The sequence below is a fragment of the Oncorhynchus clarkii genome, chromosome 11, assembly GCF_045791955.1.
Source record: "Oncorhynchus clarkii lewisi isolate Uvic-CL-2024 chromosome 11, UVic_Ocla_1.0, whole genome shotgun sequence".
NCBI classification, from domain to species: Eukaryota; Metazoa; Chordata; class Actinopteri; order Salmoniformes; family Salmonidae; genus Oncorhynchus; species Oncorhynchus clarkii.
The window spans coordinates 32,901,414-32,920,713 of NC_092157.1; the positions used below are offsets into that span (position 1 = coordinate 32,901,414).

At 44.6% G+C, this 19,300-nt stretch overlaps 1 protein-coding gene across 1 annotated transcript in view; it reads right to left on the reverse strand.

Moving 5' to 3' along the window:
• LOC139420440 (ubiquitin-protein ligase E3C-like) overlaps positions 1-19,300 on the reverse strand; it is a 39,899-nt gene that overhangs the window by 16,531 nt on the left and 4,068 nt on the right. The window contains exons 9-19 of the mRNA XM_071170581.1: positions 17,882-18,102; positions 17,478-17,629; positions 16,874-17,064; positions 13,017-13,103; positions 12,550-12,713; positions 11,551-11,777; positions 9,352-9,456; positions 9,015-9,102; positions 4,445-4,542; positions 3,996-4,128; positions 2,856-3,103 (exon numbers count right to left, since the gene is read on the reverse strand). Of these exons, the coding sequence (XP_071026682.1) occupies positions 2,856-3,103; positions 3,996-4,128; positions 4,445-4,542; positions 9,015-9,102; positions 9,352-9,456; positions 11,551-11,777; positions 12,550-12,713; positions 13,017-13,103; positions 16,874-17,064; positions 17,478-17,629; positions 17,882-18,102 (1,714 nt within the window). The remainder of the gene's footprint in view (positions 1-2,855; positions 3,104-3,995; positions 4,129-4,444; positions 4,543-9,014; positions 9,103-9,351; positions 9,457-11,550; positions 11,778-12,549; positions 12,714-13,016; positions 13,104-16,873; positions 17,065-17,477; positions 17,630-17,881; positions 18,103-19,300) is intronic.

Genomic DNA, 19,300 nt, shown 5'->3' on the forward strand with positions numbered 1-19,300 from the left:
GAGCACTCACAAGCCCGTATTTATGGAGAAAGAGAGAACTTTAGGTAGGGTTAATTGAAAGCCAAATTCTAAATAATTTCCCCCACCTTTATTGCCTGAGCCATTAGCTGTAGTGAGAGGGGAGGGGGGAGCAGAGCATGCTGCTAGCAGCTGACTGGCCATTTCAGAGTGGGACGAATACAGAGAGAGACCAGGCCTAGTCCCAAATGGCACCCTAAAGCCCTATGTAGTGCACTACTTTGACAAGGGCCCATATGACTGGTCAAAAGTAGTGCAGTATAAAAAGGGAATAGTGTGCTATTTAGGGCCAAAGCCCAGGAGGAGTTATGGTGCTCTGACGAGTGGACGGGACCATCTTGGAGAGAGCGAGAGAGAGAGAGAGAGAGAGAAAGAGAGAGGACTTTCAGATCAAAATGCTATTACCACATGCTTTGACCGCTTATTTATGTCCCAGACGGCGGGGGGCTGGCGCTGATTTAGCGCCCGGCCAAATGCAATCGCTCCACAAACAATGAGGAAAGAATCACCGGCTAATTGAAGGCCATATTGAGAGGGGGCCGGTTGTCATGAGGTCATTCTTCTCCCGTTGAGAATGAGATGACCCCTCTTCCGACTCACACACACACACACACTCTCTCACAGCATCTCGATAAACAATCAGCCAGCACATGCATTAAAGAACATTTAAAAACATTAGGCTCTAATAAATTGTGTCATCAGGGAGGGGAAAAGGGGGAAGGGAAAACAAAGCCATCAACAGATTGCACATGCTGTTGGGTAAATAAACCAAACTTATTCCATTCAAACTGGTCACATTCTTGGACATAAAATAATAATTATCAAGGACACCAAACACCTTTGTTAGATATGAAGTCAAGTTGAAATGCTAACAACCATAACATGTTATAATGAATCAGCCTTGTCCCTGTACTGTACCTCTGTTATTCAATTTTAGGGCAGCCTCATTGGTAGTGATCTCTGATCAAACCCAGATGATCTGCTGGTGTCCGGGGCATAGTGCGACCCTCAGAGAAGGACCACAAGAGGGCAGGCCAGAACCCCCTCCCTGAGGTACTGGAGCGCGGTGTTGCCGACTACATTTCACATCTCATTAACTGATTAGACTTCATCAAACGTTGGTCGGTTTATCTACCTACCATCTACTTACACACATTGGTTGGTTTACCATCTAATTACAACATTAGAGGTGCTTGTTGTTTCCGTTAATGCTTGAAGATACCTGGTGATAATAACTACACCCTTGGGTGAGTCTTCCCTAATTTCTAAATTGGTGAGTTCCCGCTGCAAGTACTTTAGCATCTCATTCTTCCATTGTCTGTGACATTAGGCAGGTTCCCATTGACCCAGGTTTATTCCACAAATGCAATGTCGCAAACATTTGTAATGGAAACGGCAGATGAATAAAACATGTATTTTTATTAGAAGCTCCACAGTGATGGCGAGTTAAGACAATCAGAAATAGTATTAGATCCCCAAATGGGCACATTTCTAGGCCTACATTTGTGCGCTGGCCAGGTAGCCTAGGCCTACTTCTATGCATAATCAAGAGCGTGTCCTTAGTCAAGATTGACAGGAGCGCTTCAAACAAAAGAATGAATAAATTGACAACTCCTAAATGGAATTAAGGTTGTGCGCTCTGCAAACAACGTGTTCACTCCTACAATTACAACAGTAAGACTGTAACAATAATATACTGAATGCACTAACAAACGTAGAAAGGATTGGAATTAACGGTAAATGTACTACTGGTGATACTGGGGTGCCATCTCCGAGGCCTCAGCAATGGATTAGTTCAGTCACAGGCGTGAATCAGACAGGTCTCTCGTGTGCCATCATTTCTTTCTATATATTTGCCACTGCTCGACTAAAAAATATCTTGGTCGACCAACAGCATATTGACCAAACAATGGACCAGTCGACTAAATGGGGTTAGCCCTACTACTATCCATGCTGGCTTTTGCAGGCTACCTGAGATATGGGGCGGCAGGTAGCCTAGTGGTTAGAGCGTTGGGCCAGTACATGAAAAGTTGCTAGATCGAATCCCTGAGCTGACAAGGTAAAAATCTGTCGTTCTGCCCATGAACAAGGCAGTTAACCCACTGTTCCTAGGCCGTCATTGTAAATAAAAATGTGTTCTTAACTGACTTCCCTAGTTAAATAAAAACATTATATATATATATATATTTTTTTTTTATGAAACCAATAGGTGGGCCGGGCATACAGGCCATCGCCAGTTTATGGGAAAGGGAAAGTTAGTTGCACAGCTGAATACATTCAACTGAAATGTGTCTTCCGCATTTAACCCAACCCCTCTGAATCGGAGAGGTGGAGGGGCCTGCCTTAATCGACGTCCACGTCATCGGCGCCCGGGGAGCAGTTGTTGTTGGGGGTTAACTGCCTTGCTCAAGGGCAGAACGGCAATTTGCTTAAATGGATAATGGGGAATTTTTTTCTTCAGGTGAAACGTCATTATGTCCTGCTGTTTTTAGATAAGACATCTCAATGGAAACGCACCCATGGCAGGCAATCTACCTTCTTTTCAAACGTTCTAGATATCATCAAAGAGATCACTGGACAAGTTAATGGAACCTAGCTAGAGGCTCCACTTTACACTGTATTGACTACACAAGAACACTGACTTTTACAGAGACCTGGAAATAGACAGCTTTACCTTTCCCAGTGCAGCCTGGGTGGTCTAGCCCCCCAACAGCACACGTTTTCCCAGCGTCGGCATGGGTTCGAATCCGGCCCACTGCCTTTGTGAAACACTATCTTTCCATTGTCTCGCCTCGATCCAATAGAACACATAAAAATTTATATATTGATAACGTTACCTTCCCCAGTATCCGTCCCAGGAAGTAGTAGTGTCTGGCGAAGGAGTCTCCCACCAGCATCTGGGCGGTGGGGCTGGGGTAGAGAAGGCCCTCGTTGGTGGTCTTGAAGAACCCCTGGTTGGGGTTGAAGCCCGACTTGAGCAGCTCGTTGAGGAATTCACGGAAGATGCCCCCTCCATCGATGCCCGCCTCGTCCAGGCCGTGGGCGTTGAGCAGGTGCACCCGGATACGTTTCTTCAGGTCCGCCTCTGGATACAGGGGACACGGGGGGAAATGAAGTTAATACAGAAAATATAGAAATATAATATATAGAAAAGGCCTGTTATATTTTACTTCCAAAAAAGATGACAAAAATTATTAAAAAGTTAGATTAAATTCCCTTATTCTGACACCTCTTTTGAAAGATCAGAGTATTCTACTCAAAGTAGAAGCACAGTCTACATGGAAATATACATGCATGCATGTTATGTTATGTTATTAACACTTACAACACTCTAGAAATCTACTGTATATGTAGGGATATGTAGGGATAAAACGGAAAATATCTATTTCTTCTCCCATTTCCACATTGAGGCATGATTTCTCTGACCTGAGGAATATTCAAATCAAAGCGTATCAAAAGAGGTCACGTTTCAGCATAATCAATGTGCGTTGGTAAATCAGAGCAGCTATAACATAGAAAGTCACATAAACAATATCGTTTTCAGCCCCTCCAAGGCAAGGTCTCCTACTACTCGCTTTAATCATATGGCCAAACGAGTGCTCTTTTAAATTCAAACACAAAAGAGGGGACTTAAAATAACTGATTTCACGCTTTATGCGATCCGTCCGAATAATCACGATCACAATTATGCTTTCGTGAAATCCCACAGTTCCCGAGACCGATGCGAAAGCTAGCCTTCATTTCTAATGGGATCTGTAACCTCGACGACAAAATCTGGATTTTATGGACCACAAATATTAGAAACTGAGGCTGCGTCCCAAAATGTGCACTCGTTCACTACTTTATTATACCAGTAATTTCCATCCAAACGGAAGTGAACAAGTGCATACTTTGGGAGAAAGGAGAGACTATTGGGACGCAGCCCGAGACATTACCCTTCTAACCAAGCTGTATCCCTCCTCAGCCTAACCATGTACCGTTTTCTGGGGAGAGCTTGTCGTAGGCGTCCTCGTAGATGTAGTTCCGTCTGATGGTGACGTTGATCCCGTCCAGAAACGGCCCGTCTCCCTGGACGTCCCGCTTGTCCGCGTATATCAGTCTCTGGAAGATCTTCACCAGGGACAAGCAGGTTTAAATGACTACCTACAGCCAAGCCAGGTTTTATAGGACATCTATACTGACTACATGGACTATTTATAATGGAGGTAGTAAATAAAGACGATAAAACAATGTAAACAAATGTTATGTGCTTGTTTTCTCTTCAATTGGTTTCTGAGAGGTAAAGTCTGCGAATTCTAGAATAACTAATATAGTGACACATTGATACATGAGGTGAAAATTAAGTCAGTTGTACAGACTATTCCTCAAGGGTTTGGGTTTTATAACAAGTACATGGAGCAATATGCAGGGCTGAGATGTGGAGCACCTTGACTCGCTCCTCAAAGGGCACGACAAAGGGCAGCTCAGTCAGGATGGCCAAGTGTCTCTCCTCAGACACAGACAGCTGTGGAGGCTCCATCCCCACTAGAATAGAATAAAATAGAACATCCTTTATTTTTCCCCGTCTCCAACAACAATACAGTAGAGTCCTGCATCTGGTCGGATAACCACGGTTCCCCGCGGTTGACCCGCAACAAAAAAATTGAATCACCAGGCGGGTGAAATGATAACATTCTTCCTACCCTCTGGGAGGCTCGCAGTTCAGAACAATTATATTGCGGTTCGAAAACGTTTCAAATTAAGATAAAAAGCCAGGAGCTTGTTGTGTTGAATTGTGTTGCAAATTCCATTACGTGAGCGGCGAGGCAGACATAGCCTAGGCTTAGGCTGCCAGCCATGCAGTGAGAGTGGAGCAGGGAACTGTCCATTATGTGTGGTGCTGAAACATGCCTAATTTGTCCACGTGCAGTGCTTATGTTCCCTTCTGCCACGCAACAATATGTTGAAAAGTTTATTTTCCCTGACTTCTAGCTCACATGAAAATGGCTAACAGGAGAATTGGAAAGAAAGATGGTGAAATACACCATTGTGTAATATGATGGTGAATGATGGTGAAATACACCATCGTGGAAACAGGTGCTGCGGAAGTGAAATCCCCGAAATCCCCAAAGGATTTTGTAGTCATTGTGGACAGGGAGGACAACCACCCAGTAGATGGATACACAGCCTGCAAAAGTGCAAGTAGGTATTTGTTTAGATAATTCAGTTAATTATCAGATAAAAATGACATTTTATTCAGGCTGTCGTTCATTTAGACCAGAGGTTCCTAAACTTTTTATAGTCCCGTACCCCTTCAAACATTCAACCTCCAGCTGCGTACCCCCTCTAGCACCAGGGTCAGCCACACACACTATACGATACATTTATTAAACATAAGAATGAGTGTGAGTTGTCGTCACAGCCCGGCTCGTGGGAAGTGACAAAGAGCTCTTATAGGACCAGGGCACAAATAATAATATTATAATAATCAGTTATTTTGCTCTTTATTTAACCATCTTACATATAAAACCTTATTTGTTCATCATCAATTGTGAATAACTCACCACAGGTTAATGAGAAGGGTGTGCTTGAAAGGATGCACATAACTCTGCAATGTTGGATTGTATTGGAGAGAATCGGTCTTAAATCAATTTCCACACACAGTCTGTGCCTGTATTTATTTTTCATGCTAGTGAAGGCCGAGAAGCCACTCTCACATAGGTACATGGTTGCAAAGGGCATCAGTGTCTTCACAGCGCGTTCTGCCAAGGCAGGATACTCTGAGCACAGCCCAATCCAGAAATCTGGCAGTGGCTTCTGATTAAATTAAATTTTCACAGAACCGCTTGTTGCAATTCCGATGAGGCTCTCTTGTTCAGATATCGGTAGGTGGACTGGAGGCAGGTCACTGAAAGGGATAACAAATCCAGTTTGTGTCATCCGTTTTGGGAAAGTAACTGCGTAATTGCGCACCCAACTCACTCAGGTGCTTCACTATATCACATCTGACATATATCACATCTGACATTGTCCGTAAATTGAGTTAATTTGCACACAAAAAAATCATACAACGATGGAAAGACCTGTGTGTTGTCCTTGTTAATGCAGACAGAGAAGAGCTCCAACTTCTTAATCATAGCCTCAATTTTGTCCCGCACATTGAATATAGATGCGGAGAGCCCCTGTAATCCTAGATTCAGATCATTCAGGTGAGAAAAAACATCACCCAGATAGGCCAGTCGTGTGAGAAACTCGTCTGACCGCTTGCATGATGACAAGTGAAAACTTATGGTCAGTAAAGAAAACGTTAAGCTTGTCTCTCAATTAAGAAAAACTTGTCAATACTTTGCCCCTTGATTACCAGAGCACTTCTGTATGTTGTAAAAGCGTTACATGGTCGCTGCCCATATCATTGCATAGTGCAGAAAATACACAAGAGTTCAGGGGCCTTGATTTAACAAAGTTAACCATTTTCACTGGAGTGTCCAAAACGTCTTTCAAGCTGTCAGGCATTCCCTTGGCAGCAAGAGCCTCTCGGTGGATGCTGCAGTGTACCCAAGTGGCGTCGGGAGCAACTGCTTGCATGCGGGTTACCACTCCACTATGTCTCCCTGTCATGGCTTTTGAGCCATCAGTACAGATACCAACATGAGCAGCAGATACTTTGTCTACATACGGACCCTTAGTGGAATTCCCGTGAGAGAGTAACGGTTAATGTGTTTGGATGTTAATTATTTGACTAGGCTACCTGTATTTGACATTGTGTTGTTATTTCGCTGAACTAGATGGTTTAATATTATTTTTGGCAGTGAAACAAGGCTACTCAGGTGAGAAAAAAACCTGTTGAAAGACTGTTTGAAAACATATATACATATATTTAAATATATATATATATATATATATATATATAAAAATAAAAGAATGTACCCCCGACAGCATTGGGCGTACGTACCAGTTTTTGACCATATGCAGGCCATATAAAATTCTAACCGGTGCGGCTGGTAAAAGTTTGAGTAGCCTACTAAATGTAGGCTATTTTTGCAGCCAATAGCCTATTAGATTCTGAGAATTGTTGATTTAAGTTTCAATCAAACCATTTATCTAAATATTGAATGTCATGGTATTGTTTTGTTATGTCGGCTATAGGCTTTCATTAGGTGAGTAGAAGGCTGGTTAGAAGGCTCTTTTTCAAAGAGATCTGAGTTGTCAATGTGCCGCATCGCATCGTGAAAATAAAAAGATAGGCCCTATCGTTCTTAATTCGTGGCATGGTTTCCTTTTATCCAAACGCTGAATAGACATGCAGACAAATTCATTCATGCGGGGAATACACTAATAGTTTACTACTCTGGATTCATAAAAGCAACTAAAGAAATGTATGTTTTATCTGGCAGGTCACGAATCGGCTCTCAGAACAATTCTATGCAGGTGGGTCAGGTTGTGGAGAAAAATCTGTCCTGATGTCAGTTATCGGGTGGGGCTCGGAATTGACTTGGCCGGCTCCAAAAAGCTGACCCGTGCATGACTCTACATACAACACAGTACAACGTTAGCTTAAACTGCTCTGTAACAGTCAATCTGTCCGTCTTCTACCCATCCATCTAGTTATTTATTCATTTATCCATCCATCTTCACTTCATGAATTAACCCATCTATCCACACTATCCTAGCATTCATCAATCTGATTCGCCATCTAGTTATCTATCCATCCATCCGGCTCTAATTCATCCATCTAATAAAAGCCCAATGTAGGGCTTCCTAAAAGCCCCATGTAGGGTTTCCATGACCACACAGTGTTCGGATAGATGCTGACCAGGCCGCACCGAGGTTTCTCTTTCCCACTACCAGAATCTAAACCCCACACTCTTGACCTGCATCTCCCTAATGACAAACACTGAACAGAAAAACCCAGACGCGTATTCATGGAGGGGGCCACACCCAGATAACCAAATCCTTCCATTTCTCCAGTTTCCCCCCATCCTGCATGCCTGCTAATCCTACTCCCTACCTGACTACAAACCTGCTAGGCCCCCTCTCTCCACCCAGCTGACTGTTTACAGGCAGCCCATTAAAGAGTGCTCAATCTTGCCACAATTCCCCGTTCCTCACTAACACACTTTCAATCAACGCAACTGTGAGCTGCCCGTCCAACATGCCCGGACATTTCCATTAAGTGGACGTTTGTTTTGTATTAAACTCGTCATTCGGAACCGTTTAGAACCAAAGAAAAGTTAAACCGCCATTCTCCACCCCTTCATTGTCTCCCTTGGAGCTCAATTCTTCTGCTCAATTAGTCAATCCCATCTGCATTTCGCCCATCAGGTTTCCATCTTTGAGGAGAAATATGGCCCGGAGTGGTCAATACGTTGGCCATTCATCACCCGAGGGGCCTGTCCATTTAAGGAAATGAAGAAAGGGCAGACGAATATACAACCAGATGTGGCTGCGCTCATCAGGACTCTCAGGCTAATTGAATTGATCCAGGTATCGGGGCTGGCTGGAGTGGCATTAGGCAGATCATACACGCATTGTTTCTGTTTGTTTTCACACCAGCTCTCTCTGCCGGAGGCCCGTGATGCAGCTCTAAATTAAAGGGCATAAGAGCCTGGCTGTCTCTCTCGACCCATTGCCCTCCCTGGCACGTCGCTGAGGCATTTTGGAGTGACTAGAAGGAAAACAACAAACCTGAGGTTACAGCGGAGCTGACCTAAGCGCTTAATTTACCAGAGGTCACACAGTGTTCCCTGTACCCCAATTAGGGTGTTTCACTGTACTTCTAAAAATCTGTGACGACCATCAGTGGTTGGTTAATGCCAAAGACACGTATTACTAAGACAGGGAACTGTTCATGTTTCCCATAGGAAAACATGACACACTCCCCCCCCCCCCCCCCCCCCCCCATGCGAACACCAGAATGCACAGTTATATACCAGATAGCTAGGATGCACAGGGTTTCCCACAGTCATTGTTAATGCATAACAGGAACTACTTTTTGGGGCTACTATATTGCATCGTACCATCCAGTGTGGACTGCAGGGGCCCGATGCGTCCCATCCTCCGCGTCCTCCACACGTGTCTGGCTGACGGGACGTACAACTGGGTCACCTGGAGGGGGACGAGCACGGCTCCAGTCAGCAGGACCACACTAACAACATCCTACATAGGGCATAACGTGGACCCGACACATGGCCTGACAGTATGCCACAGGGACTATGTATAGTCACTTCCCAGTATTTTTGTATTGCATGTATTATAAATGTATTGTTTCAGTGTATTTTGTATGCTGACCTCACAAAATGAATGTCCATGTAATTGGACATAAAAATTGGACGTAATGGCCGAGAGCACGGTTACCTTATCTGCTCGGATGTTGACCTCTTCAGCCAGCCAATGGCCTGCTGGACAGAATGGTCGTCTGATGTCACGAGCCTTCACCATCTTTACCAAGTTAGTGATGACCTGCAAAATAAATAGCAATAAACAACACAAATAAAAGTGAGAGTTGTTGGGATATTTATTCCTGTCCAGTACGTCAATAACAAAAAAAATGTAATCTTGTACTGACTGTCCTGTCCTAAAAACAGGTTCATGTACTGTCCTGTGAAAAACATAGATTTGTTGCCTCCTATCCCATGTCTTACTGTGTGCAGTGTTGGGATATGAATGTTAGACAGAAGTTGATAAGTACTCCACTGTAAAGACTGAACTTGTCACGTCTATATTGATCCTTTCCATAATCTCACTCCACAGTCATTACCGGCACTAGCTAAGAGGAGTAGTCAGACACGTAATTACCTTGAAACAACTGAACACAATAAGCAGGCAACACCGTTTGAATGGAAATGTTGTTGTTTTTTATAAACGCACAACCTTTTCATGCGGGACTCGATCAATCTCGCGATCAGCGACGACTGGAGTCGGTATTCTCAGTAATAATGGGGAGTGCAAAACACTGTTCGTGGCGCGGACGATGGGCTCGGAGACTTAGCCCCTTACTCCAAGGAATGAATAAGCATTCCTTAATTAGCCCATCGGGTTAAGTGCACACCTTAATGGGCCTTCCTCAAACTCCACCATGACATCCCTCTCCAAACATAGCCAAGAAGAGAAGGTCCATTAGCAATATTAATACAAGCTTAGTTGATCATTTTCATTAAATTAACTTCTTTCAATTATATAGATAGCTCGACAATGGGGGTGATAAAAGATGGTCGAGGGACGGCTGATGACTCGAACCAAACATTAGCGTGTTAGGGGGTCAGCGGCGTTAAAGCGACTGTAAATCCAGCCCCGTTCAATTTGGAAAATGCCTTTCCCCTGCTCTCCCACTTCTTTAATGGGTCGTTTTAGCTGACGGTGTTCGCGCTCCTCGGTCTGTTATGAAATTCCTGCCGCATTTGTACACGGCCAACACCTCGGCTGAAAGAAAGCATCGCTCACCTTCGAGGTCCTCTCTCAAATTCAAAGCCAAGAACGAAGTCGCTTAATTACCATTTCAGGGAAAGAGAGAGGAGGAGGGAGAGGAGGAGGATAGAGTGAGGGAGAGAGAGGTAAAGTTGAGAGAGAGAGAGGCCTGACGAGTGGCGAATTAACCTCATGTTGTTATCTGCCTCATTTCCTTTCAGTAAACAGACAATGAATGTCCTCATTCAACCCCCTTTGCTCTTCCTGGTGTGAATTTAGCCATGCATGCTCTGTTGCTGATCGACACATTTTTGTAAAAGCTATTTTGAGAAACCAAAGTCAAAATAAGACATTTTAAAGGCACAGTGCAGTCAAAAACATGGTTTTCCTATGTTCATATATATTTCCACACTATGAAGTTGGAAAAATATTGTGAAAATTATGATAATGCCCTTTTAGTGTAAGAGCAGTTTGAAAAGACCAACTTAAACTTCAGCCTGTTTTAGTGGGATGGTGTTTTGGCTTTCTAAGGTGATGTCACTATGCTGTAAATTAGTTAATAGACCAATAAGAGAGTTCCAAACCTCTCTGCCAATAACAGCTATTTTTCAGTTTTCCCATCCCCACTCAAACCACTTCCAGACAGTCCTAACAAAAGTCTTGCTTGAGAAATAGCTCTTTGCTAAGAAGCCATTTTTGCTTCTTTTTGACCATTAAGTAAGGTACTTTATTGTTACCCAGAAATTATGTGATAGTGAAATAACGGCTGCATTGTACTTTTAAAGAGGGCATTCAAGAGGACACTGAATACACTAGCATGTAACCATTTTCCAAATCCGTTACAAGAGTAAGGACTCAAGCCAGTTGGGAGGCATCTAAATGTTGGATTATGAAACAACTTTTCTGAATTAGTTTGTAAACATAGGACCATATCAAAACCCTCAATTAGATGTGGAGCCACTGCCTGGGTCGCATTCACTAGGAGTGAAACGGAAGCAAATGGGTCAAAAAGGGAGGGACTACCTGAACTTTGTTCAATAAGAAAGCTTGTATGTGTTTCCCATTGCAAAACGTTTTGCTACAGTGAGACTAATGAATATGACCCCGAATATGACCCTGACCATGCCAGGGCGATGGGTGGCCATTCACCTTGAAGAGCTGGACCCAACGTTTCTGCTCGGCCTGGATGCGCTGCTGCACCTCTGTGTTTGTCTTGACCCCCACGCTGCGGAAGGCGGCCATGTACTCCTCGCGGTGCTCCGTCTTGGTCTCTGGGTAGGCCAGCTTGATAATGCCCAGACAAGCGTCTCTTAGTAATCGAGACAGGGTGACCAGCTCGGACAATGTGAACGGCATCATGGACGTATTGCTGTGGCCTGAAAATGGGTGGACAGGAGGAATGGACGGTTGTTCACTGAATATTACACACATTTGTGAGACTATCCATCTGGATAAAAATATACCGAGTGTAAAAAAATAAAAATCCATGATATAGGTTCAACCTGCGTTCACCTGGTCAGTCTATGATCCCTTATCAATGTCACCTCTTAAATTCACTTCAAATCAGAATAGATGAAAGGGAGGAGACAGGTTAAAGTATTTTTCAGCCTTGAGACAATTGAGGCATGGATTATTTATGTGTGCCATTCAGAGGATGAATGGGCAAGATTTGAAGTTTCTTTGAACAGGGTATGGTAGCAGGTGCCAAGCGCACCAATTTGTGTCAAGAACTGCAATGCTGCTGGGTTTTTCACACTCAACAGTTTCCCAAGTGTATCAAGAATGGTGCACTACCCAAAGGACATCCAGCCACCTTGACACAACTGTGGGAAGCATTGGCGTCAACATGGGCCAGCATCCCTGTGGAACGCTTTGGACACCTTGTAGAGTCCAGGCCCTGACGAATTGAGGCCGTTCTGAGGGAAAAAAGGGGGTGCAACTCAATATTAGGAAGTTGTCCTTCATGATTTCAACACTCAGTGTACATGTGTAGAAGTCTTTAAATTCAAAGTAAAATACAATGTCAGCTGCACCCTGATTCAAAACAAGAGGCAGGTGATTTTGAGACTCGGTCTGCGTCCAAAATGGCACCCTATGGGCCCTGGTCAAAAGTAGTGCATAGGGAATAGAACAGAGGGAGTGACCTACCATGACCTTCCATGGGGTAGCCAAAGAACTCGCTGTCGTGCACAGAGATGAGCGAGTGACTGAAGAGGGAACTGAAGAGATAGAAGAGGGGAATGATGCGATTGGAGTCTTCCAGAGACATGGGAGACCCCCGGGAGATGACCTGCAGCAGGGGAACCATGGACCTGGGGGGGGGGGGGGGGGGGGGGGAAGAAAAAGAGAGACTCGATATATTTACCTGGGAATTTATGCCAACGGGGCACATTGAATTGGCTTACATTTGCCAACAGCCCACAAGGTCTGTCACTGTGTTCGGGGCTGCATATATCAAGAGTCTCAAAGCAGGAGTTCAGATTTAGGATCAGTTTGGCCTTTTAGATCACAGTGAATAAGATGACACGGACAGGGGTGGACCTGATCCAAGATCAGCACTCCTAAACCGAGACGCTTGATACATACAGACCCTGACCGACATTCAATCAACTCACCCTGTAATCATTTTGGTAGTCATGGACTGTATCAGGTGCCAGAGATGTCTCAGGAAACGTGCGTTGAACGCTAAACTGTACAGAAGCCTGGAGGGGACAAAATAAAAAAGACAGGCCTAAAAAGATACATATGTCAAAAGGGTTGACAATGTACACGTCTGTCTGTAAACGTATAAATCGCTCTGCCTCGATGCCCTCCAAGGCGGAGATCGTCAACATTGACCAATTAACTAGAGGACACAAATAAAGATGGAAAAAATACTAGTAAAAGCTGTTGAACCGCAGCATCCCCCAGGAATCTTCCTACTTGGCCCTTTCTCTCCTCCTTCATTCTCCGCTCTCCCTTTTCCGTGACGAAAAAAAGATTAAACGACCCATTAAGCTTTATTTAGACAAGGCACCTTCCATTAGTAAACTAGTTGCTGGCGAGGAGGAGCTCGGCCCTGGGTCATAAACAGGCCCTCTGGCTTCCTGCAGGAGCCCCATTTAACTTAATGGCAACGATGGGGACAATAGAGGAGAGGGGATGGGGGGGGCATAGCCCTCACAATGACCTCGGCGCGCCAGCACGCTTCCACACTCTCCCTAAATTACATGAACACAGGGGAAGGAGGGAGGGAGGGGGTGGGTGAGCCACTGGCTGCATCACGATGGCAACCTATTCCCTATAGTGCCCTGGTCAAAAGTAGTGCACTATGTAGGGAATAGGGTACCATTTGGAACGCTCCCACTGGGCCCTCATCCCGACACGCCGGCCGGCCGGCCTAACTAACGGCCCATGGCACCAGAGTGTGAAGGTGCTCGATTGTGTGTGTGTTTCTTTAACACCGAGGGTTAACAACAGGTAACGCCAATGCAGTAATTCAGCTTAAAACAAAATAAAAGCCCCTTGCTTATGAATGGGCCTCTGTCAAATGGGATAGGGTATTGTCACCTATAAGGAAGCCTGTTAAGGGAAGGCAATCTCCTTCTATTCACATGTTGAGAGGTAAAGGTTGATGTAATGCATTGATGTAAATCACCTCTTTTTAATCCTAAACAACTAGCAAAATACAACCCAAAAAAAAACATAAACCCTATTAAAATGTGGAACAAATACTTTTTTTTAAAGAAGTAACAAAACAAGAGACGATGCAAAACAAGTGTCTGTAACTCATGAAAGAGAAAACAAAACAGAGAGATATGGTTTTAAAGCTGATCTTGTAAAAAACAAAAGTTGACAGAACAGAGAGGGGGAATGGGAAGTGGATGGAATCTCACATAAATAAACGAATGTTGGTGTCGGCCTCCAATCTCTAGGAGTGCATCCAAATTCCCTATATAGTGCACTACTTTTGACCAGGGCCCATAGGGCTCTGGTCAAAAGTCGTGTACTATATAGGGAATAGGGTGTCATTTAGGGCAGACCCTCGTTCACCATTGAGCAGCAGAGATTATTTGAAAGGCTGAAAAATGTAAATGATCCTTCTGGGGGGGGGGGGGGGGGTAAAACGAGTGACAACTCTCTATATGTTTGATAAATCGTTTCTGCCAAGGCCCCCCATCCGTCAGTACAAAAGAGGACGGGAGCCGGGTATAGCATAGTGCTCTGGGCCTTTACAGTGTGCGGCCGGGTGTTTGATTGAAATGGGCAACAGAGCAATAAAATGCTGACTGACAGCCTGATATACGGCCTGCTAGAAACCAAAGCTCCATTTCAATCAGGAAATGAAGGCACTAATAAATACAATCACAGGCATCAAAAAGGGTTGTGTGTGTGTGTGTGTGTGTGTGTGTCCATAAAAATGACCTTGATGGCCAAAACAGATTATTTTATGTAGACATAATGCAAGAATTTACATATGCTCGCAGAAATAGAGAAAACTAGGCAAAATAAAAGGGAAAGGGCTCGATTCAATCTGAACCACTGAAGAGCTGCGCTACAGCGCGATAGCACTGTAATGTTCCTGCTTTAGAGGAGATTGCATTCACGGTAAACGCTGCATATGTCAGCTCAATCGAAAATGACCTTAAATAGTAATTTGATAATAACTGGCTTTACTTATGTTAAACTAGCTTAATTCATAAGGGCCTGCGAGTTAGTGCCAGTGGCAGAAAGAGTGTGTTCTCATTGCCCGAGCGTCATTATCTCATGTCAACTCCACAATCACATCAAGCGCTCAAAAACTAATTAAGGACAGAGGCTTGCTAGCACTTACAGTTGTCAGTGAAGATCAGTTGGGGACAGCGAGCCACCTCAGGCCGAGGCTAAGTAACATATCAGTGAAATTACAACAAATACCAAACATTAATCAATTCACTTGAAATTATACCCATTTGGCCTCCCAACAACAAAGACAAAGAGTATAGCAACCAAAACGGTTTGAATTATTTATTTATTTTAATCTTAAATCGCATGATTAAATCTGAAGTAAAATATCTTACTGAAAATACAGGGCCTACATATTAGAGCTCTAATAAGAAGAAGGAAGCAAAGAAAAAAATACAGATTTATCCGAGGCATTGCGCTGGGCTGGCCGTCGGGCACGAGGTGGGAGACGGGAGGGCCGGGCTAGGCAGACAAGCTCTTTTTTTTAAACGCAGTAAATCAGGCCCGGGATGCAATTTGCTCCCTTTAGCCTCTTGTAAAGGTATCCCATCCACTTCGCCACCAATTAATCTTCCTCAGTGAGCTAATTATTTTGTACAGATATCCGATAATGATGGAGGACAAGAGGTAAAATTTATGGTAGAAGCAGTTGGACGAAAGGAAGCTGTAAAAATGAGAGAAAATACTTAGGGAGGATTCTAGGCTTTTTCCAACAACTGATTTGGTAAGCAAATCAATGCATCTTCTCTAGTATCGTTTTTGAGAGACATTTGGGTTCTAAAGGTTAGCTTGAATGTTGCCTGAATCAAGTCTAGCATGAGATGAGACAGGATTGTATTCCTTAGTGCACACCATTCCTAACCGTCACAAACATGTATGCAACTTAAAACGTTTCGCAACGAAGATGAGGGTTTCTTATCGGACAAATTCAGCTAGACATTCCTCCCGTTCCAGCCTGTTTGCTTTCGTTTGGTTTCTAGTGAATACGACCCAGGTAACTCTCCAGCCCTAAACAATAGCCACATTCTTTGTTGCCCACCCTGTAAAAGGTGAGAACAACGCATCAGTAATGATAACACGCTCGCTCTCTCATCCCCACAGTACGGACAGGTAGTGTCTTCCATTGGCTCTACTAACTATTAACCAGAGGAGTTGACAGAGACCCTCAGTGTGTGCCATAAAGCCCAGGGAAGACCCCCCCCCCCCCCCCCTCTCACATCCACATCCTGCCCTTATGCAATCAACCCAATCAGCCAGACCACGGCTAATTACCCTAATCAAGGAGTGACAGCTTCAGAGCTTCCCTGACATCCTAGTACTTCCTCCACCGGTTGTAAACGCCACTAGGGTGAAGACGACAGATAATGGCTGTGCTTCTTCATCGCTATTCACATTAGTTGCTTACAACTTTAAAATAAATGCTGATTCGGAACACCCACTTTCATGATGTCAAAAAATGTTTTTTTTTTAAAAAGGCTTCACATCAAGTTCCTGCAAAATGACTTAAAAGGCTAAATATTCATTAAAATTCTAGTGAAAGAAAGGTTTTTGAAACAACTAAATGAAAGGATTCAAATAAAACAAAAGTGGTTAAACTAGCACCGTAGATACATGTGAAACACCAAGGTGTGGCACCCTATTCCCTTTGTAGTGCACTACTTTTGACCAAGGCCTGTAGGGCTCTGGTCAAAAGGAGTGCACTATATAGGGAAAATGGTGCCATTTGGGGATGCATTCAATGTAACTAGATCTGATGCAGAACACTGACCTGACTTTAGGCACCATCATGCGGTGCTGCACCATGAGAGTGTGGCAAATGGAGGCCATCATGGTGAAGACCTCTTCGCTGGCAGAGTCCCTCCACACCAGGTTGAGCAGCGCGTTGGTCTGCTGCTTGGTGTCCAGTTTGTGGACGCACTCCTCCGTGATCAGCTGCACCGATATCCGATAACCGTCGTGCTGGAACGAACAAGAACACACAGAATAGGTGTGAGTGAGATGTTCCAGTAAGTATAGCAGGGCCTGTATTCATAAAGCCTCAGTAGGATCAGTTCTGCCATTTAGATCATAATGGAGCAAATCGTTTGGCCAGGGGCAGACCTGATCCCAAATCAGCCCACCTACTCTGAGAAGCTTTATGAATACGGGCCCCGGTGTTTATAATGAGGTGCCTAAAGGCAGTGCGGATAAGGCTGTGGTCTGCTACTCGTGTGTTACACCTGTATTCAGATGTTAGCCGTTTTCATTTGAGAGTGTTGCCTGTGAAGTAAAAGGGCATTTTCTGAACTATATGCGTTACCTGAAACCTGCAGAGTCCTATCCCTGGATTTCGCTCTGTTACCTGTAGTGACACATTAATGGTAGCTAGCTACCTGTGTGGACGGAGCCTGGATGTCAGTGTCCTCCTCGTCCTCAGAGTCACTGATGACCTCCGGCCTGCTGGTGCTCTCTGACACGGGAAGGAGAGGTAGGAGGGTCTGCAGAGCACGCAGGTATAGCTGGAGGCCCTCCTCTGATAGGGAACCTGCACACATACACACAACATTACTAGAAAACACTCCCTATCGCCATAGATTTTGTTTCTGGTCATTCCCTCCAAATCCTCTTGTCAGTGTATCTGCTGGTACACGAGAGTACTATTTCCCACACACTGTACACAAAGACTGTGTCCCAAATGGCACCCTATTACCTAGACAGGGCTCTGTGTAACATAGTGCACTATGGGAATAGGGTGCCATTTTGGACGCAACAGGAGCGTATCCCTGACAACACTTACCCAGGCACGTCTCCCCGGCTGAGAGGACAAAGTAGAAGAGCCACGGCGCCTGTTTCTGCGCCGCTGCGGAGGAGACTACAGTGGCCTGCAGGGAGCCCAGGAAGGCCTCAAAGGGGAAGTGGAGGCGCGGGTCGGACAGCGCCGGAATAAAGAAGTGAAAGATCTGCTCCGTGAACGGCGCCGAGATGAACTCCTCCGTGAAGGCTGCAAACACAAACTGCCTGTGGAACCAGAGAGAGAGGGAGGGAAATTGATTGTCATTACACAAACGGCTGGAGTGGAGCCGCGTACATTATCCACATTGTAAAATGAGTTGGTTTTAAAATGTGAAGCAAGGGGGTGGCAGCATCATGTTGTGGGGGTGCTTTGCTGCAGGAGAGACTGATGCACTTCACAAAATAGAGGGCATCATGAGGATGGAAAAAATATGTGGATATATTGAGGCAAAACCTCAAGACATCAGGCAGGAAATTAAAGCTTGGTCGCAAATGGGTCTTCCAAATGGACAATGACCCCAAACATACTTCCAAAGTTGTGGCAAATTGGCTTAAGGACAACAAAGTTAAGGTATTGGAGTGGCCATCACAAAGCCCTGACCTCAACTTATTCACCCAACTTATTGTGGGAAGCTTGTGGAAGGCTACCCAAAACGTTTGACCCAAGTTAAATAATTTAAAGGCAACGCTACCAAATACTAATTGAGCGTCTGTAAACTTCTGACCCACTGGGAATGTGATGAAAGAAATAAAAGCTGAAATAAATCACTCTCTCTACTATTATTCTGACATTTCACATTCTTAAAATAAAGCGGTGATCCTAACTGACCTAAGACGGGGAATTTTTACTAGGATTAAATGTGAGGAATTGTGAAAAACTGAGTTTAAATGTATTTGGCTAAGGTGTATGCAAACTTCCGACTTCAACTGTATACTTATATTATTTTTTTTAACCCCTTTTTCTCCCCAATTTCATGGTATCCAATTGGTAGTTACAGTCTTGTCTCATCGCTGCAACTACGGTACGGACTCAGGAGAGGGGAAGGTGGAGAGACGTGCGTATTCCAAAACACAACCCAACCAAGCCGCACTGCTTCTTGACACAATGCCCACTTAACCCGGAAGCCAGCTACACCAATGTGTCGGAGGAAACACCGCACACCTGGCGACCATGTCAGCGTGCACTGCGCCCAGCCCGCCACAGGAGTCGATAGTGTGCGATGGGACAAGGACATCCCTGCCGGCCAAGCCCTCCTCTAACCCGGACGACGTTGGGCCAATTGTGCGCCGCCCCATGGGTCTACCGGTCGCAGCCGGCTGCGACTCGAACCCAGAATCAATAGTGGCACAGCAATGTAGTGCCTTAGACCACCGCGCAACTCGGGAGGTCAGTTCACTACATACATGATAATGATATTGGATT